At 46.1% G+C, this 23772-nt stretch overlaps 1 protein-coding gene, 1 long non-coding RNA gene and 1 pseudogene across 3 annotated transcripts; 2 read left to right on the top strand and 1 right to left on the bottom strand.

Moving 5' to 3' along the window:
* Nucleotides 1-6904: 6904 nt before the first annotated feature.
* Nucleotides 6905-17365, top strand: LOC120681136 (annotated as a pseudogene). Its single transcript, XR_005677842.1, has 9 exons — nucleotides 6905-7050; nucleotides 7195-7370; nucleotides 7931-8328; nucleotides 14058-14826; nucleotides 14936-15308; nucleotides 15366-15783; nucleotides 15933-16094; nucleotides 16175-16263; nucleotides 16844-17365. The product of XR_005677842.1 is annotated as a DDT domain-containing protein DDB_G0282237-like (transcript).
* LOC120682306 lies at nucleotides 10543-12598 on the top strand. The gene is made up of 2 exons (XR_005678344.1): nucleotides 10543-11062; nucleotides 12400-12598. It is a non-coding gene; the product is annotated as an uncharacterized LOC120682306 (long non-coding RNA).
* Nucleotides 17366-17669: 304 nt separating the features above from the next.
* LOC120680487 lies at nucleotides 17670-23343 on the bottom strand. The gene is made up of 6 exons (XM_039961984.1): nucleotides 23039-23343; nucleotides 20956-21522; nucleotides 20754-20860; nucleotides 19096-20668; nucleotides 18482-18978; nucleotides 17670-18404 (listed from the first exon to the last, which is right to left on the bottom strand). Exons 1-6 carry the CDS (start codon nucleotides 23219-23221, stop codon nucleotides 17933-17935), a joined length of 3399 nt encoding a protein of 1132 aa, XP_039817918.1. The 5' UTR covers nucleotides 23222-23343; the 3' UTR covers nucleotides 17670-17932.
* Nucleotides 23344-23772: the final 429 nt, after the last annotated feature.

Below are 23772 nucleotides of genomic sequence, written 5' to 3'. Positions count from 1 at the left end.
ACTTATGCCAATTATAGTAGTTTATTTGCAATTAAAATATTAAAAATACCAAATGGAGCCGGAAAAATTTGAAATTTCAACATGACTAAATCATTATCGCATATTGTCTATATAAAAATTTTGAACGTCAAACTGAAATTTTTCTATCATAACATGTACAAACTTAACCTTCTCTTCTTCTTCTCTCAGAAACTTCTTCGGGAAACTCTCAGTTTGTAAGCATCATCATGACAAAATGTTCGTATCGTGCTCAAATTTTTACCATACATTCGACGTATGATAGCATGAAGTTCGGGCAAATATCATAATTTTCTGGCATCGTTCAAATTTTACATAATTCAAAAACTATTTGCCACCACGATCGTCGTAATGTTTCATTACCACAATCTTTGAAATTTTGTTTCAACTACTACATAAACTCTAACACTACAGTCAATATTATGAATATCATTTTTTCAAAAAAATTTCCTATTATTTAATACCCATTGGAATTAAATTAGATTTACACAAAATAAAACAATAAATTGAAATAAATTAGTTTAATACAACTAATATATCTATAAAAATCTCATATTCAAACATAGAGTACCAAACAAATTATGAAGAGTGTAGAAAAAATTTGGAAGCAAAAACATGAATTTTTTTTCGTGTTCGCCGTGTGCTCAACTAAGGCACACGGCAGCCGGGGATTTCGCCGTGTGTCAACCGACTGGCCCACGGCGAAGATGGGAGTTCGCCGTGTGCCTAGCCCTGGCACACGGCAAACAATAACGGGCGTGAGGCCCCCTGACGGCAGAAGGGTGTGCCCCGCACGTGATCCATGTTCGCCGTGTGCCTACTGGCTGACACACGGCGAAGATCAAGGTTTGCCGTGTGCTGGCCCTTGGCACACGGCGAAGAGTAAGGTTTCTCGTGTGTTTTTTGTTTGCCGTGTGTTCTTCTGGCGACACACGGCAAAGGATGTTTTCGTCGTGTGCCCGAAATAATGCGCACGGCGAAGATTCTGGCACACGGCAAAATACGGTTTTCCGGTAGTGTTCATAGAGACAAACTAACAAAGGAGTAACACTTCTCTAGTACAATAGAGCTTTGGTTCATACCAGTTCGTACTCAAAATCCTTACCCTAGCCGAATAACCATCCAATAAGCTTAGTTCCTTAATAAAATAATACAAGATCTTAAACAAGCCAAAAGTTGCATTATCCTAATTAACAGAAAAATACCATCTAAGTCTAGACATAGCACATAAAATAAATAGCAAGATTGTATGGTAAGCTATGTGAATAATCATATGTTCCAAAATATGATCGCATACTCTATATTGGATTCGTGCTTTTCGAACAAATAAATAATCTCATATTCCCATGCTGGGATTCATTTCCTCCGATTGGAAAATGGTGGTGTACTTAAAATATCCATTTCAATAACCATAGCGTAAATGACTATATGACCATTGATCCATATTTGATTCATCCTCCCTGCATATGTGGTCATATAATCTATATTGGTTTCATGCTCCACTGCATAAATGATCGCATACCTCACGTTGGAATCATCTTTTGGTTCATCAATATTGCATATCCCACATTGCATTCTCTAAAGTCGTGTGTATATTTAATTCAAACGTATTGTGAGCTTGTGGAATATCATATATCTTCGCAACCACCACCAACTCATTCAATACTGTAACATCCCGAAAAATTCATCCAAAAAAATCACTCGCTAAAAATAATTTTCAAAATTTTTTCGTCGTTTAGCTCAATTCGTTCCTAAATCTTTTACTGTCCGAGCTCCTAATCTCCCAAAACACTTCCCGACGTTTCGCCTTCCGACATCCAAAATTAATCGCCATCCTTCCTCCTTTTCCTCGACCCACGTGCCGTGCCGCATACTCGACGAACCCCGCGGTCGCCGCCGCGAATCCCGCCATCCCGACATCAGTACCAGTTACCGTCTCGTCTCTCTGTTTCTTTTCTCTCGTTTCGCGTGCAGTCGCCGACCGGCCGAACGCCGCAGCACGCGCTCGCGACCGTCGCCGCGATTTCCACCGACGCGCCCCCTCCTTTTCTTTTTCCCTCTCTCTTTTTTCCCTTTTCTTTTTTTTTCTCCCTCCTTCCCTTCCTTCCTTCTCCTCTCTCCTGCGCACGGCCGAGCGCCCGAGCCCAGCACGCCGGCCACCGGCGCCCCCCTCCTGGCGCCCCTGGACCCCACATCGTCCCCTCCTCTGCGCGCAGCCGTGCCCACTTGCCGCCTCGGCGCGCGCACCCGAGGCGAGGACCCCCACGCCGCACGACCGAGCCGAGCTCGGTGACGCCCCGTCCCGCCATTGGCTGCCGCACCTCCCCTAGACGCGCCTCCCCCGCTACGCGTCCCCGCCCACCCCTGCACGCCGTCGCCTCAGCACGCCATTAACACCGCCCTGCAGAGCTGCCCCTCGCCGGCCGGCCAACGCCACCACAGCCCGTCCACCTCCTTGCCTTGCCCCGCCTATAAAAGGCCTCCTCGCGCAGCCCTCAAGCACCACAAACCACCACCACCGCCCCTAGCTTCTTCCTTGCCCCCAACGCCGCCGCCGCGGGTGCCAGAGCCGGCCGCCGCCCGCCGCAGTCGCGCCGCCTCCTCGTGCCGCCTCCGCCCATGGTACTTGGGGCAATCAAACCCCCTCTCCGCCCTCGTTCTTTTGCCCTGCTCCCCGGCTGCCGCCATGCGTCGCAGCGCCGGCAATCGGCGCCGCCGCCATGCGCCTCCCCCTCCTCTGTTTCCTGCCGACGGGAGGAGGAAGAAGGAGCAAGGCCCTCCCCTTCCTTCCTATTCCATTAAGAGCCCCCTTCCTCTCTAATACCTTTTCAAATAAACCTCTCCATTCTTATATTACTGAAAACAAGCCCTTCATCTATACAAAATAATTATAACTAGACCCTACCTATTTTCTAAAATAGCCCTCATAAATTCTAGAATTCTAATCAAGCCCTTCTCTCTCAAAAAAAATATTTACAAGGAAGCCCCTCTCTTATTTATTTTACTGAATAAGCCCATCCACTATATAAAATATTTATGAGTAGGTCCCTGCCTAATTTCCAGAGTAGCCCGAACCTTTTCCAAAATTCTATTCAAGTCCTGTCACTCCCAGAAATAATTACAAATAGGCCCCCGGATCCTTATTTAGCCCCTAAACCCCTCTTCGGCCTATCATTTCATGCGCCAAAAATCTTCTGTTTGCCCCAAAACTTTACCATGCCATTTCTAACATAACTCTGGCCATGCCATTAGAAAACCACCCAAAAATATTACTCCCATCTCCATATCTTAATTTCTTTCGATTCGAGCTCAACGATAAAATATTTATTTCTTTTTATTTATTGTGTGTTTGTTTGTGTGCGCCGTAGATCACGGTGTGAACGAGGGAGAACCCGTCGATGAGCAGTACCGCAAGCAGGTGTGCGAGGATCAGTACCGCGACCCCGAACCCGAAGGACAGTACCTCGATCAGGACCTCCCGGAACGCTTTGAGGACGGCAAGTTCAATCTCATCCTTTGATTGCATATTTCGACCCAGTTTTATAAACACAACCTATTGGCCTATTTTATAAAATTGCATATATTTTTACTGCTGAAACATGGTTGGATAGCCACCCCTTGATTTGTTATAACCATTCCTTGACCACCTAGATTAACGTCTATATATGATTTATTCTTTATGGATGTTAATCGCAGCTAAAGCGCCGCTCAGGACCCGGTCCTCGTTTTATTACACTCTAAAATGGTTGCAACATGCTTTATAAAATACACTCTAAAATGGTTGCAACATGCTTTATAAAAAGGGAACTGCGTGAGTATTGAGAAAAGGGAAATTGGGTTATAAAGCATAGAATGTTAAGATGAGATGGACGAATGGCATTTCTGTGTGAATTGTCGTATTGGAGGCTCGTACCGTTGTGGTAGAGCAAGAAGGTTGGGAGATATCCATCTCGTCACAATTAAGGACCGAGTTGATGTGTCATCTTGCCTAACCCAACTATCGTGCAAACCACTCGACTGTTGTATGTGGCAACGGCTTAGCATAAACCCCACTAGTTAGTCTGGTAGCCATCAGGAGAGCTGAGAGCAACGGGTGACCAAAGAGAAGGGATAAGGTCGTGGTGACTTATGCCCCGGTTAAACCTCAGTGTTAGGTCAATGGCCCCTTGGTGGAGTCCGTGTTGGCTAGCCAGATCTAGCTAAGGTGGGTAATGGCTTTGATGGGATCTGCACCGACACTGAGGTGATCGTGCTGTGGTACCCCACTTGTGGGTAAAGTTGCACACCTCTGCTGAGTATAGAACCTATTCGAATAGCCGTGCTCACGGTATTGAGCGAGTTACGGTTCGGTCACACAACTAGACTTTTGGGAGGGATGTTTTCATGGCGTGAGTTGCTTTTGGAAGGTGTCCGGCAGTTGTGCCGCGAGCTACTGCGGATGGGGAGTCCGATAGCATTTAAACTTGGATCCTTTGTGTAGAATCAACCTCACTCATTATTCGGTTAAGTGAGAAACTGCTTTAAGAAAACCTTTTTCAAAACTAAACCCCTGCATGTGTAAAATCTAGCTTTACCGCAAATAAACCTCAGCCCTATCCTTGATTTATCCTGCGCATATCTGTGTTACCCCCCTCCGTGGATGGGGTTGGACTTGTTGAGTACTTTTGTACTCACCCGATATATATTTGTGGTTTTCTTCAGAGGAAGATCCGGACTACGCTGTTGAAGACGTCGAGTAGAGGTTGCGTCCGAACCCCAACCTTGCCTGTGGTGTTGGCCCTCTGCAAGATGATTCTGCTAGCGCATCACTTTGAGCCTGAGCTGGAGACTTGTCTGGGTCGTGCTTTGGTGTATCACCGTAGCTGTGTTATTACTTATTATCGTTTGTATCGAGTGTTCGCCTCCTCGGAGGTTTGTACGGTGACTGTACCATTTGTTGAATAAATGTGTATCAGCCTCCTGTGACTGATATTTGTATCACATTTAAGTCACCTCGTATGAGGGGACGCTTCAAATACTAGAGATAAATCCTTAATAAACTAATGCTTCTTTGGCTGATTGCTCCATAAAAGCAAACTTTAATGAGTTTGACCACATCTCTACAAAGTCTTTTACTTTTTATATAGAAGTAATAATTAGTCAACAACTATAAAGAGAGTAATAACTTTGGGTACAAATATACACTCGCAAAAACAGTATATTGTAATAAAAATAGCCTAACTTATGCAAGCAATCTACCCTATTCGCAATGTAGGAGATTAGCGGAAGCTTGTAAATGAAAAAAACTTTAGGGGTGATCGTGATATTCCTTATTCTAGTGAGGACCTAAGAGAAAAAATGCAACTTTACCAAGTACAATTTTGTTGGCTCATCCACGTATTATATCAAAGGAAACAATCCCCAAAGATTCGATAAACTCAACACTCATCTAGACATGTTAGAAAAATTTAGCAACTATGCAGATTGCAATTCCATACAAACTACGATAGTCAATATACGAATTCCCTTTTATACAACATATCCTGCTGACCTGCTCCTTGTAGTATTGTAGACTTCTTTCGTAAAACAGGCACAACACAGTTCCCAAATTGCATCGAGCCCCAACGTGATCGAATAACAGCAGAACTGAGGTACCTGGATGCAAAAGTGCTCCCCAGTCCGGTTGGCCACATCGAACCGTTATAAATTCCGTCGTTCCCTCTCTTTCCCATTTCTCCGCTGCCTCCCCTCCCGCTCGCCCACCTCGAAAACCCCCGGCGCGGGGCCAAGCTCGGGGCATTCCCGCCTCCCCTTCCGCCGCGGGGCGCGCGCGCGGGCCCGCGCCCCGCCGCACTTCCCCCCGTTCCCGAAGCTCCCGACGCGATGAGGCCCCCGCATCCCTGCCGGCCGGCAACGTACCAGCGAGCGAGACTTGTCGGTGAGCCCGTAAATTCTGTCCTTGTTACTGTGTGACGCTGTTTGGTGCATGTTTGAAGGCGGGTAGCTGATCTTTAGGCCGTTTCTCTTGATGCGCTTTCGGGTTCCTTCGTGCGGGGGTGGTGGGCGGTTGGTCGGTGGCACTTGGCAGGCTCGGCCTGCGTTGGGTTAGGGTTCGGGGGCGGCTATTTGGGGGATTTCGTGCTGCGGGGTGGGGAATGGCAGAGTTCTTGTGGCGCTTGAATCGGGTTTGTGGGAGTTTGAGGGCCGTGCTGGAGCGGCAATCGATGATTCGGGGGGTGGGGTCGGGGTCGGGCGATCATAGGGCCATAGGGGGTTTATTGGTTCTTGGATTGCTGGCGATTGGGGTGGTGTGTTGAGAAGTTTGTGCTTGATGTTCGTACCGGTTTAAAAGGTGGAAATGGCTAGTCTTGTCGTGGTCTTGTCCTCTCACCGCTGTAACTTGTGCTGAATAGTCAGACTGCATTGTTGTGCCTTTATGGGTTTCTTGATCTTTAACTTCAGAGAAACTGAGAGTTAAGCCAGCATCTCCTGTCTTTTTTGAACAATGGCTGTTGTCATACCATATGTGCTTCTTGATGTGAAGGAGCTGAGGTGAACGTTATTGTTGATGTAATCAAAAGAACTTCCTGTTGGTTTTGAAGTATTTAGCTTAAATTTGTGCTTCTGTATCAGATATATATTAGCTTATTAGTATCTCTTTTTTTCAATGGAATTTAGCATGTGCATACTGAAACAAAGACAGTATGGAGCTTTGCATGCTAGCTGTTAATATATTTGACTATGCATGCATTGCTGCACAAATACATTATCTGGTTTAATCAGCTAACAGTTCCCCCTTTTATGGTATTCTTCTTTAGCTGCGTGGTGTGATGGCTACAGGCTTACAGCTTTCAATCAAGGAGATTCCAATAACAATTGCGAACTTTTGCAGGTGTCAAATAAATCATCCCCTTTGTAGAGGTTGTATAACAGGGATCTAATGCCTCTTCTAAAGAGAACCACTTTCCCCTTACTGGAGCCACCAAAGAACTTGGATTCTAATGAGAAGCTGTTCCAAATTAGGTTCACTAAGGAGATATTCCGAGATTATGAGTATCCTTTTGCATGCCCATTACTGCCAGCTAATTGAGTTATACCTGATATGAATAAAAAAATCAGATTGTATACCTTGTAACTTTCACACATTCCTTAGATTATATTACAGAAATATACTTGTGTCCTTGACTATTTGATTAGGGAATACCTGAATAGGCTCAACCTCTATCGTCAAAAGGTCTGGACTTGTGAGGTGTCTGGAAAGTCTAATCTTACCTATGAGGAGGCTTTGGTCTGTGAAAAACAAGCTGCAGTGAAGGCTCAACAGTTGCCAAAAGAGCTGATAGCTCCTGTTCTCCGGATGATTCAACAATACAGTAGGGCTAAGCCTCTTTCTGTTTTTTTTTACATTTATTAACACTATTGCTATGGTTGTACACTGCCAAGCTTGTGATACTATTTGTTTCTTGATGGCACACGCTGTTGTTCTTGATGAAATTGATCTAGCACTTATGTGTTTTCTCATGCGCCCTATGCTAGATAAATGTGAATTTGATTTTATGTTTTCATGGAGTTTTTTTATATTGGACATTTTCCATTATGTCCATTGACAAGCCTTACTTGTAGTTGGCACTACTTTCCTTTTGATGTTTTCTGTTACTTTCTCCTGATAAATTTGATGACAATTCTATCATTGTAAAAAAAAATCTCCAGAGGACTTGTAATCTGTCAAGCAATCCCTACATATAGATCACAACATACATTTTACATATACTATTCCCCCTGTCACTTCTGTTTTTCCCCCCTTCATACTGTCTGCTGTCATGATTCATTTATATACTATGTGAAGAAAACATTTTGTTTGTTTTTTGGGTATAATATTGAGGTTTTAAATGTGCTTTTAACAGAATGCCATTTTCTGCTGCATTTACTTCAGGAACTCTTAGCTTTACTGATCTTATAGAGAAAGTATACAGTAGCCTGCAATTGGATCCTTTTGAAGGGCTAGAATTACATGCTATGAAAGATGGTTCTGAGGCTGCTTACAAGGTCTTGAAGGTTATAGGTTCTGGTAGCACCAAATTGTGCGAGGTGGGTTGGCTTGGTCAAGACAATGCAGTAGTCAACACTTCACTGGTTAAAGCTGATGATCTAATTTGTAAGAAGGCACCTGCTAGCCGTAATACACTGAAATTTTTTATTAGGGAATTCTATCAAAAGGTGTCATGGATAGTAAATGCAGATCTTGCAAAGAAATATGGGATAGATATTGAGCCCCCAGAAGACATTATGGTAACCATCCTTTCTCATTTCCCTATCCTTTCTCATTTCCTTTGATGCTATATTTATCATGACTCTAAATCAAGCATGTCTTATAGAATGGTGAAGGTTTTTTTTTTGTTTTGAACGAACGGCACTCGACGAGTGCGTTTCTATTGAAATAGCAGAAAAATACAAGACTACGGCCCTGGGAGGCCATAGGCAGGAAACAAAAAGAAAAGAAAACAACAAACTCGCCCGGTTGGATTGGGACGTCAACAGTCAACACGGGTTACCGCTCAACTATACTCACTGGCCGGTTGGATTGGGACATCAACACGGCCAAACTCTAATCACAACGACGACAGAGGAGAAAAAGCACAACTGCAGCTTCCACCTACCATCGCACTCTTGCGGCTATCGAAACAACTGAAGTGTTCCAGCGTTGATAGAGGAGCAGAAGGGGCAGACACCACCACACCAGGCCACTGCTGTGCAGGACCCAACGCCGCAGTGCTGCTGCACCCACACCGACCGCCCAACGGAAAGAAAAACACCAAGTCCGGAGCAACCCAACGCGCGGGGGCCTCGCCACTTTCGCCATTGGACGCCACTCTCGCGTGCGCGGAGACCTCCAACCCGCCACTCAGCATGCCTCTCTCGTGTGCGGGGACCTCCAACCCGCCACACGACACCACGCTCCATACTTGTTTCAGGGATTGCCGTCGAGGCAGCAAGAAGTGGTGTCCCCCCCGGGAACTGAACCAAGCCGCCAGACCACCTCCGTGGTTCGAAATCATCACGTTACTTTCCCCCTCGCACGAAGACGCCGCCCTCGAGCCAGAAGACCGAAGATATCGCCCGCGCCGTCTTCCGACGTTGTACCGCGCCGGAAGGGTTCGGCCGTGCTGAAACCCCTGCCGCGATCCGTTGCCGGCCAAGTCGTCACTGATTGTCGTTGCCGCTAGCGCCGTCCTTCAAATGCTGTCCCGCACCGCACTGGAGACTGCCACGCAGCTTCAGGCGCCGCGGAACGCTGCAACCAGGCGAACAACATCCGAGTGATGACCCCCGGCCACCAACAGAAGAGCAGGCGCCTTGGCGTGAGGTAGGCAACCCCCTTCTACGCACGCCCTCCGACAGATTTGTCACCACCGGCCGAAGAGGTGAACGGTGTCTCTAGAGACGACGCCTCCAAGGAGGTCACGACGCCCACAGGCGCCGCCGTCGTTCGTCCAAGAGCTGGACCGGGTTTTCACCCAGAGACCTCGTGCAGGAGGGTTGCACGAGGGTTGCAACTCCAAAATGACGCCCTCCACAGGGAGAGCGACGCCCGGAGGCGCCGCCGCCATTTCACCAGAATGAATCTGGCGAGGGCTTTCGCCCGGAGTGCCGGCACCACACTGCACTCGTTCGTCGCCTCAAGCCGGCACCATCACTGCGGCCGCCCCAACCGAGGGACGCCACTGTCACAGCCATAGTTACAGGATTCGGGGTCGATGCCTTGTCCCACGACCCGGGAATGCCGTTCCGATTCGAGGGTCGGGGTCGAAGAGGGTTGGTGTCCCGTTGGATTGCGCCCCGGTTTGAGAGGGGTCGCGGCCCCATTACTAACAGATTTAATTGGGATAAGGAGGTTAAGGATAGTGGATCAGTGTGGTTTTTATTAAACAATGAGCTGAGTACGTGCAGCATGGTCTAAATGTACTTTTTTATACGTTTCTTATATGCTTGTGCAGATTAGTTTCTTCATTAGTAGCACATATGTAACACCCCAGGTGTTAATCACCTGTAGTTATGGTTAATCGTGTATTTGAGATCGTCATTAACACTAACCTTGCATGCATAAAATCATTTAATTGCATTTTTGCTAGTTGTTAACACATGAAATTATGACTAGTTTTCAAATCCAATGAAACATATTTTAAAAATAACTTTTAAATTCTTGCTCAAATAAACTTTTGCCTTAAAACAAAGTTGTAGAGTTTGGAATGGTGAAAAACTTTCGTGTTTATGGTTTTTCAAGTTTCAGCACAAAATTTGAAGAAAATCTTTAGTTTTGCTTTGAATAGTTCATTAATGCTTTGGTTTCAAAATTTCAAATTTTAAACCATGATTTGAGCTTCAAATGAAGTTTTGCCTAAAACAAAAGTTGGAGGAAATCAAATTTTGAACAACTTTCATTCTTGGAATTTTTCGAGTTTCTATATGAAATTTTAAGTTTTGGGCGGTCAAAATCGAGCTAAGTTTTGTTGAATCATTTTTTCTCTCTACTCTCTCTTTTTCCCTCTCCCTCACTCCGTTCGCCGTCGGTCCTCTTGCAGCTTGCCACCCGGCTGCCTGCCCATGCCGTCGTCTGCTCGCTCGTCCTTGCGTCGTCCCCATCCTTATCCCAAGCCGGCCGCCTGCTCTCTTCCTCGTCTCCCTGGCTCTGCCCCTTTTCTTCTTCCTATAGCTCCCACTGACCGAGCTCGAGCAGCTCAATGTCAGCCGGCCAAATCCGTCGGCCACACCTCCTCCCTCTCCGATTCCGCGCGCCCAAGCCTTCCCCACCCCTTCCTCTCCTCCTTGCTCGCCTATGAAGGCAGCTCCGGCCACCGATGTGGCTGGAGTTCCACATCTCGTGGCCGCTGGGCACCTCATGGCAGCTGCCAGTCACCTTGCTGGTGAACTCTATCTTCCCGGCCACCAGGGGTACCACTACCAATGCCTGTGTATCTAGCACTCCGGTCCCTGCAGCACAAGATGCTCCTACACGGTGGCTCCTCCATGTGCTGGTGCTCCTTCCCAGCACTTCAGTAGGCAACAGGTCTATTTCCTTCCTCTCTCTCTGTTCCTGTTCCTGCGACTAGTGAAAGAGAGGAACAGTACAAGCTAGTTAATTAGTGACGCATGTTAGTACTTGTATATTTTAGATCTAGTGACCTCCATATTAACATAATCGTAGCTCCCAAAATTATGAACTCTTTTCTGTTGGCCTACTTGTGACTTCACTGATAAGTGCGTGTTTGTTGATTTGTTGTTTCAGACTGAAGTCACTATGATTTAGCATTCTTGGAAGTAATCTAATTCATCAGTTTTGTGCTTCACATTCAAATAAGAGTGCTTCTGAAATGTTGTTGGCCTCATCAGACATTTTTTTTCTCTCTTGTAAATATCTCACTTGTTAGATGCATGGCTAATCCATTGTTCCTTGAATAAAAGAAATTAAAAGAGCAGACTCGTTAGCCTCCTAGAAACATGATCCATCCAGAACAATTACCTATTGTAATGAACCATGTTAAAATGTGGTCAGAGTTCTTTTTCTGTACTCCAATTAGTTCAAGTGTCCTAAGCTAGTCAAATAGGAATGTGATTGTACGAAACTCCAAAGAGCAAGCAGTCAGCTTTGGCTGTTTCGTGCTCCTCCTGTACAGCTAATTTTCTACTGAGGAAATAGAATGAGAGCCATTTGAAATCGTTTGTGTATAAATCATTTATGCATAGTCCATTCAGTCCTTGACTCGTGGTCGCCGCGGCTCTTGTGCTGTCTCCCAATAACCATGAATGTAGCTTCGGCAGCAGCTCTTGCAATCCTTTTCTCATGTGCAGATTACTGACGAGAGTTCTTGAGTAAAAGAGTATAACTAGGTAGTCTTTTCGTGCAGATAATAAATGAATAGGAAGCCACTGCTATCAGTAGAAGCATTAGTACTCACGACAGCTGGGTTGCTAGAGTGTTGTGAAATAGGAAATCTGAGCAAGGTCACCATAACCCGGCCACACCTGTTGTTTCACTGTTAACACCTTGCGTTTATGCATTCAATCCTTCTCAGTATGCATCATATTTGGTTCAGTTCAAAACAGTGCTAGCATGGCATGTGTGCATATGTGCAGTAAAATAATCAAACTTCTTACCGGTGCCATTAGCATAAACTGATAGCTAGCTAGTTAGCTAGCTAGCTTGCTTCTTTAATGAGATGTTTTTGTGAAACATATGAATGCCATTAACTTGTATGAAGGAGGAGTTTAGGAAGTAAATACTTCAGACACGAAACAAATAAAATTGGATCATCATCAGCTTTCACCCGGTTATTTTTGTGCATGTATGGAAAATATTACGCAAGTATTCATACTGTTTTGCATTGCACTATTGCATTCATGTAGAGACCGTGTATCTGACGTCGTAGTGGACACTCTGGAGCAGCAGGGATCCCAGGACCGGCAGGGGAAGGAGTAACAAGGCCAACCCAAGGCTGGAAAAGCTGGCCCAAGGCCTTGATAGCATTAACACTGACTTAGTGTTAACTCTAGGCAAGCCCCGGAGCATAACCCTTAATTTCAGTATTCGATGTTTATTATATAATTATTGTGCATTTCCGTTTCTAGGAGTTGATTGGAACCGTAGATGCATGATTCCTAGGTTTCCTCAGTTACTCTACTAGTGTGCAGGTCGTTAGTACTGCTATGCTTAATTAGGGCTCGGTAGAAGTCGAGTGATTCCTGTCACTCGCGAGCTATAGGTTCTGGTTACTTAGGGCAAAGTGGTTTGAGAATGAATCTGTGAGAAAGAAAAATGGAGACCGGGCGGAGAGAAATTGGATTATGGATATGGAATGTATGGAAAGTAGCTTCCGCCTGTGTTGATTGAGGACCGTACCGTTGTTGGCAGTGTTGACCGAGTTTGAACAGTACTAACCACATGCCGGAAGTAGGAGGTAGTCGAAACCGGTAAGCTAAATACCTGATTTGCAACGATACTTTGAATCGTGACCTGCTACTCTGGGAGTGGGATGATGGCGGGTGTTGGAGTGTATGTCGCCTCCTAGTTCTCTGGGAGTTCGCTGTGAGGGACCCTTCACTCGGGTTTTGGCAGGCGTGATTCAGACGTCGGGGTAATGATGGGAACGGTTGACATATGTGGTCCGGCGTGGCTGTACGTGTCGTGTGAGTTAGGTCCACCTTGCAAGGTTAAATCGGATCGATTCGCCGTCTCTCTCGGTTAAGAGAACCTTGGTCACTTTGTCACATCGTAGTAAAGGATGAAATGAGAATGAGTTGAAGACGTTTGAATGGTTTTATTAGAGGTTTAATGTGATCAACCATGCTTGCTTTAGATGTCAGGCAAATCTAGTTGGTACTTGATAAACTTAAATTGAGCTAAAATATTGAAAGTAAGGATCCAGTATCAGTAGACTTTCAGCAAAACAAACTTCGGAGCCAAAAAGCTTTACATGTCTAGATAGTGGGTTAAGTATACCCGTGTCGGGTAAGTCTTGCTGAGTATTAGTATACTCAGGGTTTGTTGTCACCCTGTTTTCAGGTAACGACTGCTGGTTGGAGCTAACCAGGATGCACATTGGTGGGCTCGATGTGACGTCCTCACGTCATCGTAGTTATCGTGGTTTTTAAACTAAACTTCTATATAAATTTCGCTGCATGTTGAACTCTGATAATTTGTTTAAAACTCATTTTTTGTAAAGCTCTTCTTTGTAAATTAAATTTGAGAAATTTTGTCTGCTTGTAATCAACTGTGCTCGCCTTCGGGTGAGACTTCCGGTGTTTTCGATCCTTAACCCAGCAGGTTGCCGGATTACACTGTTTTAAGTGCGCGGTGGCTTAATTAATACTTAAAATGATAGTTAGCGCACTTAAGCCGGTTTAATTTGGGCGGTTCTGTCACAACATATATATAGTTTTTGTCTTTATAAAGACGTGCCGACTCGAAGATATCGACCCGGATGAATTAGGGTCGTGTTCCATATAATAATTTATCGTTCCATAGAAGTATACCCCTTCGTACCACAATTTTATAAAGTGACGACCCTCGACCCCGTTCCTCGACCCGGTCGACCCAGGAACTTTGTGACTATGGTCACAGCTCCACAAAGCCCGCTGCCGAAGCTCCATCTCCCTCCGCCGTCCTCGCGACCCGGCAACCTCTTGCGGCGGCCGCGCGCAGCCTGCTCGCCGCCCCTGCCACCGCCAGCTGCACCCACACGCCTCACCGCACGAAGGCCGCCACTGGCGCACGCGCCGCCACCTCCGCCGGCCTGCACGCGCTGCACCACGCCAACGCCCTGCCGGTGCCTCCGCTGGCCCGCACGCCCAGGCTTGACGCGCCGGCCGCCGCGCCTCAGCAGGCCCGCTCGCCTCTCCTCCTCCGCTGGCCCGCATGCACCGCGCAAGCCACCGCGCCTCAACAGGCCCACGCGCCGCACATGGGCGCCAGCACCGGCCGCCGCAAGCGCCCCCTGCGGGCCCCTGCCTGCGACACCGGCGCCGCACCTGCCGGGCCTGACAGCGGCGCCCCCGAAGTGGAAGCCGCGCCAACGGATCTGCCCCCAGGGGTACCGGATCCGGCTCCCGGGGCGCCGGATCTGAGGCCCCGGCCGGCGCCGCCTGCCCGACTGTCGCCGCCGCACCACGCGTCTGCCGCCGTCCGCGCGTGTAGCCGCCGGATCCGGCAGAAGCCGAGCCAGATCCGTGGCCCTCGAGCTTGTCTGCCATGGGAGAAGCCGAATGGTGAAGGTTTGTACAAAGGGAGGAAACGATTTGCAAATGGAGAAGGTGCCAGCAAAAAGTTGAAGAAAGGTGATCTAGCAGATATCCTTCCCATGTATTTCAGTTTATAAGTTTAAATAGTTTCATACCACTACTTTTCCATGAGGCTTCTTACTTTTCACTTTCACATCATTTACAGATGAGAAGCTACTAGAGTTGCCAGTTAAATATCCAATTGATGATCTTTCAGTAAAGCCTGCAATAGATGATCCTGTTTTGTCAAAGAGACCTCCACTATCTAGAGATTTTAGAGTGCCTACAAATTCTGTGGGAGACCTCCTTATGATCTGGGACTTCTGTTCGTCGTTTGGGAGGCTTCTATGCTTGTCACCATTTTCCCTCTCAGATCTGGAGAATGCAATTTGCTACAAAGAAAGCAACCTTGTTCTTGTGGTGGAAATACATGCTGCACTTTTCCACTTGCTCATTAAAGATGAAGGTGAATATTTTACATTTCTCCTGAACAAGAAAAAGATACTAAAGGTGATTTCTTCTTCAGTTTCTTAATTCAGGTGGCCTTGAAGCACTCTTGTGTTTTCCTTACCTTAGCTGCTTGAATGTTTGTGTAGGTAACTTGTCACCTGGGCTGAGTATCTATGCAATTTCTTGGAGATGATAAGAAAAGAAGAATTCTCCAGTAAGGTGTCAACGATATGAAGGGGTCATTATGGTCTTCTTGACACTGGCCTAAAGCTTAAAATTCTAAGGGAACTGGTAGAGGAAGCCATTACAACTTCTGCTGTACGAGAGAAACTAAATGAATGGATTGACCAGCAACAAGCACTTGCAGCTGCAAAAAGGGAGGACGCTAGAAAGAATAGGGAAGAGCAGAAGCTTAACATGGAAGGGGTGCCAGAAAATGAAAGAAATCACACCGATACTATACAAAATGATAAGGAGTGTTCTAGGAATCAGCGTGGGGGGAAAGAGGAAAACGGCTTGAACATTCTTTTGTCCGGCAAGACGGGAGATGGGAAAATGTTTCTGGTGAGAACTGATTTATACCCTTTTACGTGAACATTCATGCGCTCTTGTTCATTCTCACATCTGTGTATGCATTTATCTGCTGAATCTGTTCATAAAAAATGTCACAGTGCTGTTTATATGCTAACATTTGTCTTTTCCCTTTTTCTTAGAGACGACACCTCGAAACTGAAATGGAGCAACAATCTGTACGATCCAGTCATCTTGGAAAAGATAGATTGCATAATAGGTATTGGTTTTTTAGGCGTGAAGGGAGACTTTTTGTTGAAAGTGCAGATTCCAAAGATTGGGGTTACTACAGCACTAAGGAAGAGGTGATTGCTTTGTTACTGTAGAGACAGCTGTATTTCAAATTTCTGGTTGTAATGTTTGCTCATCCAATTTCCAATACCAGTTTGATGCACTTCTTGGATCATTCAACATCAAAGGCATAAGGGAGAGAGCACTTAAGCGTCAGCTTGAGAAGTCCTACAATAAGATAAGGTGCATAATTTCTTTTTAAGTATATACTGTATTAATCGTTCAGAGAACACCATGGATTGTGGGTGGTCAAGGCTCAAGGGTCAGTTTATCAAAAAAAAAAGGCTCAAGGGTCAGGGCCCATAATGAGTACCACAAGATTGTATCTCTTAGTTCTTGCATAATATTTTATTGTTTATGTGTTGGCACGGTTCTGGCCTTTCCAAGACTTTCTTTAGGGAACATACACATGAATTGAGGGCTGTACGATTTGGCATACAAAGTTTAAGAGCAGTTCCAATTTACAAGCAAAGTATCAATTTTCTGTTGCATTTTTTATTTAGAAAAAGATGATATATAGAGCATATATTTTCTGTCTGCAGTTGGACATGTATATCATATATGTTTTCTATTGTGAGTATCTGGACATAATTTGTCTTTTAGTTACAAATAGTAGAGCATGACTCAAACCTTTGTTCAACTCCATGTTGCCCTGAACTTGCTGCTCTTAGGTTTTATAAGCTGTCACACAACAGCTTATTTGGTGCAAGCTTTGCTATTAACCCTTCAACTAATTTCTCTTTCCCCTCATTTGTTGATACAGTAATGCTTTGGAAAAGAGATCGAAGGACGTCGAGCAAAAAACATTACTTGAAGAGGTTGACTTGCGGCGTTCCACTCGTGTACATGCCCAACCAAAAGAGGATGACCCTTCCATGTCATTCCTCAAGTATATCAACAAATGGAAGCAAAAATGAACAAAGAAGTTACTAGGGTTGTCCTTTCTTCATGGTCTACTCTTTACTGGTCCAATTTGATTAACCTTGATGCGCCAAAATGAGTATTCGCCATTTGGGAGATTTTGGAAGCTGAGCCAAAGGTTCTTGATTTTGAGCTATTTGTTCAACCTTTAAGCAGCTCTAAGTCAAAGCTGCCTGCTAATTGGTATCGTTCCTGTAAATGTTACTATTACTTAGTTTCGTTTTCTTCTTAGAGATTCGTTTTCTTCTTAGAGATGGTAATATAGAGCTGAAGATACCATTAGCATGATCTATGCATATGGCCAATCAGCTAATAGATTTAATGCAATTGGTAGTTGGGCGAGTTCCATCTTATTCACATTCTACTACATTTGTGCGTGCGTGATTTTGTGGAGAAGTTCGTGTGCCTCCTTATGATGTGTTAGCTCCTCTGGCAAAAACAGAGCTGCATGCCGGTAGCCTCTGTGAGAAGGGTATGCCGCTGCCGACTTCAGCTAGTTATCAAGCACGGTAGACCCCTGATCTTGTGCATGATACTAAGCAAAGCAATCGCGTCAGTTCATTGTCTGCCCATGGGCTTGTGTGAGATACCAAGCACAGATAGCTGATAATTTGAAAACACCGTTGACAATTTCGACCAAATTTAAGTTTTCCCACCAACAAGCGACATATATACAGCATACAGCGCATAAATAACTTTCAGCAATTATTTACATTATTCAGTCTAAAACCAAAGGACAGTATCACAATTTTATACCCCCAGATGCTATTTAGCATCCTTCGAATCCTGACTAAATTCTGGTGCAAGGGTGAACTTCCTACTGATCAACAACTATAAATTGCTGTACAACGCTCCCACCTCACCCAGTGGAACAAGGAATATACACTTTGACCATCTATATATATTCACACAAGAACCAGACCCTTCACACTCACACCAGAGCTTTATACCACGGACCATGTACCACCTCTGACACTGTTGCCACCTTGATCAGCACCTCGGCAGCCTTCATCACCCTGTCGACAAGCTTTACTGCACCAATGCGGCGCAGCGCCGCATCAGCCAGCTTCTGGCCCATTGGGCCGCTGCCACCCAGGACGACACCACGGAACGCGCAGTAGACTGCATGGGAGACCTTCTTGAAGACCACATCACCGGGCTGGAGACTCTTGAGGAACACCCGGGTGATAATCTGCCTCCTGGCCTGAATCTTCTCCTTTGATGGTGAGCCAACTAAGGCCGATGCCCTGATCATCGCCTCCACAATCTCTTCTGTGCCAGCATCAGGGGAGCTGTCCAGTATCTTCACGAGAGCCTTGGAGAGTTCTGAGATGGCGTTTTCCAGTTCTAGAGGAGTGGCTTTCGAGTTCTCACTCATCAGAACTTGGCGAAGGACAAGCATGCTGCAGAAATAACACAATTCAGGTCAGTATCAGATGACAGAATAGCTATTTCGAAGGACGAATGATAGAACTGTTACCTTGTGGCGATCGCAATCACTTGTTGGAATTGGCTCTGCACGGCCCTCAACCTCAGCAGATTAATCTGCAAGCTTTCAGGAGTTGACTGCATTTGCAAGCCCTCCATGCTAGTGATAAGTTGCAACAGGCCGATCCTTATTAGCTTGTCCAGCTTCTCACCCTTGCACTCTGGTTGACCAGAAGCTCCTGCTGCAGATGAAGAAGATGGTTGCCCTACTGGAGCTCCATGACCAGCTCGGAGCACCGGAACAAGAGCAGGAGCCTGGCCTGCTGGTGGCATTATTGAAAGACAGTCCGAATGTTTATTCCATTCTTCTTCCACAATGCCCTTTGATGTCAAAATCCATTGCAGAGTTAGGGGTAGAGAAGCTGATGCATTGTCAGGTGGTCCGTAGCGATCAGTGAAAGCCTTCTGCAGGTACTCCACTCCAGCAGATCCTTTTATAATCGGTTGCATCAACTGGATCCGTGCCTTAGCCACTTCTGCTTGCAGTTCCTGTTTCACAAAGGATAGTGTAAGAATCCAAATATACACAAAGTGCAACTGATTCTAGGAATGTTTGTTTTGATGATAAAGGCTAGGATGTTTATTGTGTTAACATTGGCAACGTACCTTTATTTCTTCCAGGATGAAACGCAGGCCCTTGATGACAGCAACAACAAATGAGTTGATGCCACTGTCATTAACTTCAGAACTTGCAGCCAACTCACTTAATAATTTGTCGTGGCTTTGCTTCATTTCATCCTCTTTTGCAGCAGCAGAGAGCTTACGGACCATATCCAGAGAATACCGCAAAATTTGCCCCAAGTATTGTGCATCCTGGGAACCTGACCCAAGTACCTGAGACAGAATTTCTAGGTCAATATTCTCAAGAATTTCCTCCTTCCACTCCTTGGGAGCCAATTCATGTAATGAATCCCTCACTTCCTTTACAAGGTTGATCAATCGACTGTAATCAGGCTTGTCTCCTCTAATGGAGTCAGTGACCATGTCCCAGAAAGCTTTCTCCATGGTTTCTCTTACTTTCTTCTGGAACTCCTTTTCAGCAGTGTTAGCACTATCAGACCTCGCAGCAAATGCACTGTCATCCTCATGAAGCATCTCATTGACCATTTGCTCATTCTCAGTCGGCTGCTTCACTGGTGATGTACTGCTTGATGAAGAAGCGCCAAACAGAGAGCGGACAACAGAACTTGATCCTAGAGCACTTGTCCTGGAATTCTCATTAACCTCCAAAGGGGCCTTCCCAGACGGATTAATGCTCAAAGGGGTAGATACATTTGCAACAGGTGCTGCCAATGGACCTCCATTCTCCTTTGCTTCAAAGAACTTTGACCTCGTATCTGAAAGAGCAGAGTCCATCCTCTCGATGCCAGCATCACCACTCAGGTGCTGAACCTTCTCTCGCAAAAGCTTTTGATCATCAGTAACCTGTTTCTGAATCGCCTTCATGTCATGAGTAAGATTATTTGGTGACTGCCCGTCCGCAGTTAACTTGCATGTTTGCATCATTGACAGCTCAAGCTTGCATGCAGCCCTGACAAGATCTTCCTCCAATAACCTTGCATCTTTTACCTTCCACGCCACAAAGCAGTAAAGATATGTGCACCACGCCTTGTCAAAATTAGCCAACTGACCCCTGAATTTCCTGTGACCAGTAACATCAGACGGCCGCCCTGGTCCATCAAGTATTATCTTAATCAACAGCTCAAATTCCTTGACAAAGTTTGCTGCTGACTCCATAAGCTGTTTCTCCTTCTCACCTTGCCCACTTAAAACAGCACCGGGATGAGCCAGTATCATGTAAGCACAAAGTACAACCCTCAGCGAGTACCTAGGCAATCTAATGATTGCCTCAGAACTTTTAGCTGATCGTTTTGCCACTGCCCGGGTTCTTCCCTCTCTGCTAGGAGGTACCTTCCTCCTTGGGGGAGAACTAACGCGTTTCAGTAGATGGTCAACATTTTCCACTGATGAACATGCTACTGAATGAGAAATGACAAGACGTCTTTCCAATCGGTCAAGTAATGCCTTTGTGGTCTGAAGAACTGTAGGAAACTCCATTGACATAGCTAATTTTTCAAAAGGCATACTCTTCACAGACTTCTCATTAATTCCCAAGGCATCATAAGCTTCAGCCAGTGTTAGTGTTGTCTTCCTGGACTTTACAAATACTCTCCAGCATCTGATATACAACAAAATGACAAAAGCCATAAAATTAATTCCACTCACACAGAAGATAAAATACTTGTTGAGAGCAACATCAATACCTCGCTAGCTTTCTAGAGAGGAACTCTGCATGCTTGACGTAATCAGCATGGGCAGAATTGTGAGGACTTCCTCGCTGCTTCAAATACTCAGCTCTCTGCTTCTTCGCCTGTCCCAGTAAGATAATCTATCAATGTAGGAGATAGAATAGAAGGACAGAAAATTTTTAGAATTAACACATCCATAGCAATTTAGAATTCATACCCTCTGAAGTTTGTTGTCCAGCTGTTCTTTCAGTTTTTTCCTCTCTTTTTCCCTCTGGCTGCACACATTCATGGCAGCTTTTTGGATGCGCAAAAGCCTAGCTTGAGCCTTCGTCTTTTCAGCTTCCAGCAACCTCAACCGTTTCTTCTCGGCAGCAGTGCGCTTTTGCAAAATTGCAGACCGCACATGCTCCATGTACTTGCTCTCTGATGTTGCCTTCTGCACCAGGGACCTCGCTGTTCTCTCCTTCAGAGCAGCCCGCTTCTGCATATCGGCATGCAGAAGGCGCAAGCGGTTCTCCTCTGCCTGCCGGACACGAGACTCAACCCTTGTCTCAAGTTCTTCTCTTTCCTTCTCAAACCGCATTTCCACATCATTCTTAGCAGCTTGTCGAAGTTCATCCAACTTGGCCAATCGGTTCTGGGCCTTTGCCAAGAGGCTTAACCGCTTCTGCTCAGCAGCCAGAAGCTTCGCTTCAAGGCGCTGCCCATGATCTTCCTCCTGAGAGGACCAGGACGGGCTCCGTGGCTTCTTCCTTGCTTTGCAAGCTAACCATTCATGGAATTGCTGAAAAAAAACATTTGAACATAAGTCAGCAAGTTATCCTTATACCATGATCAGTTAAACTCGAGTCCGTTTCGTTGTTTCCTATGACACTTTACTCTCAAACTGAATCAAACAAACAGTACACGTGACAACTCCCAAGAACCATCGGACTGCCAGAAGCCCAGACTCCTAGCAACTTCAGATTTACCCCAAGAAATAACCTCCCAGCTGCTAAACAATTCAAAGCAAACTTAACTGGACTGCACCTACCCAATCACATCAACCAACAAAAGTCCTAACCATGGCTGTGTTTAGTTCCGCGAAAAGTTCCCAAAATTTTTCACTGACGCACATCACATCGAATCTTACGATACATGCATGGAATATTAAATGTAGTTAAAAAATATAACTAATTGCACAGTTTGGTTGTAAATGACGAGACGAATCTTTTGAGACTAATTACTCCATGGTTGGACAATAGTTACTAAATAAAATCGAATCGTGCTACAACAACTTTTTCGTGAACTAAACACACCCCATGTTTCTAGTAACCAACTTCTGGAGAGGTACAGGTGTGAGGCAAGTTACTTCTAAGCCAATCCAAGTGGTCGGTGGTAACCAAACTGCTCCCCTACCAAATTACCGTAATTTTATTACCACGAATACCAAAAGCTTCTTGATTTATTTTCTTTCTGATTTGTAAAAAAGAATTTTTCTTTCATAAACATGCAACTTGGCCCTAAGCTGAAGCAGGCAACTAAAATACAATCTTAGCAGTCGTTGATTACGTTTTCTAAGAACCACGCGGATAGAGCCAAAGCCGATAAACAAGAGTATAAAATAAAAAATTAGTCAGAAGGCGATGGAAGACACCGCTAAAACCAAGACCTTCATAAATCATACGGGGAAAGGACGCTTTAATCCGTAGATCTCAAAGCCGCGATGCGAGGAAGAACCGCGGCAAGACCGAACCGAACGCAAAGCCAAATTGAAGGCACACGTGAATCCCACTAGAGCTCATGACTACCTACCGCGAATAGAATCCAACACGGAATGTTACTTCAACTCCCCCAGGAATCCTAACCACCGAAAGGGAGCTCCGAAGGCCGCACAAAAAACTTCCACGTGCTGTCCACCTCCCAATTCCCAGTTCCTACTCCGGACAACAAAAATTGCACCAAGCAGAGAGCAGAGTAGTTCCTATCTTGCAGCAAAAAAATACTCCAATTTGGGAATATAAGTCGAACGCCTCTGAAATCGCAGCGAAAATCCTTTTTTAGTTGAAAAAAAGAGAAGGAAGCAGCTTCAGAAACAATCGGACAGAAAGGACCTCACCTCACCAGTAAAAACTCAAAAGCGATCGAGTAACTCTCTCTCAAGAGTTCAGACAGAGACTCGGGATGCACGAATACTTGGAGTTCACAGTTCAATCCGCAGCCACGCAACCCAACCATGAACGAGAAGCAACGCGAGCCAAACTACCACGCCACGCGGAGCAGGGTAAAGGAAACGGCGAGAGCACGACAGTGACACGTACCTGCCTCCGGAGCTCGGCCTCTCTGAGCCTGGCCTCGATCTCCTCCACGCTCGCCGGCGCCCCGCCGCCGCGCGCGCCCTCCACCAGCCGCCTCCTGATCCGCCGCGGCGGGCCCCTCGCCGCCGCCGCCCCTTCCTCCGCCGGTATCTCCATCGCCACCGGCTCCCGCTCCCCCATCATCATCCGCCCTCTCCCCTCTCCCCCGCCGATCAACTCAAACTCGGCGGAGACACCTCGCGGATCCTCTCCCGCCGCCCCTGCGCCGCTCTAACTTTACTCTCTCTCTCTCTCTCTCTCTCTCTCTCTCTTTCTCTCCCCTTCCCGTTGCTTCTTGGCCCGCGAGTTGGTTTGTTCCGTAACGAGAAAATCGCCGCCCGGGGGCGTCGTTGTATATAGCCCGCCGTGCGCCGGTGGGGAAGCAGTTGGGCGGAGTCCCGGACGGGATCGGACGGCCGGGGCCGACTCGGAGAAGGAGGAGGGTGTTTCCGTAATTTGGCAGCGGGGTCACGGCGTTAGGTGATTTCCAGACGGTTCGGTAGCCGGGCCCAGCGGGGTGGGGACTCCTCTCCTCTGGGCTGCGGGTTTGACCAAACTACCCCCCGGCGGCGATGCATGCCGTGCTGGACTGCTGGTTCGTGATTGCTGGGAAAGTTTAGTACGGAATACTACTAGCAAAATCCTTTTTATTGCATCATTTTAGGCAAAAATAGATTATGTTAAGGATAAATTATACT

This window comes from Panicum virgatum, chromosome 7N, assembly GCF_016808335.1.
Source record: "Panicum virgatum strain AP13 chromosome 7N, P.virgatum_v5, whole genome shotgun sequence".
Taxonomy (NCBI): domain Eukaryota; kingdom Viridiplantae; phylum Streptophyta; class Magnoliopsida; order Poales; family Poaceae; genus Panicum; species Panicum virgatum.
The sequence above is the reverse complement of the archived record's forward strand: the minus strand, read 5'-3'. Positions and strand labels throughout refer to the sequence as shown.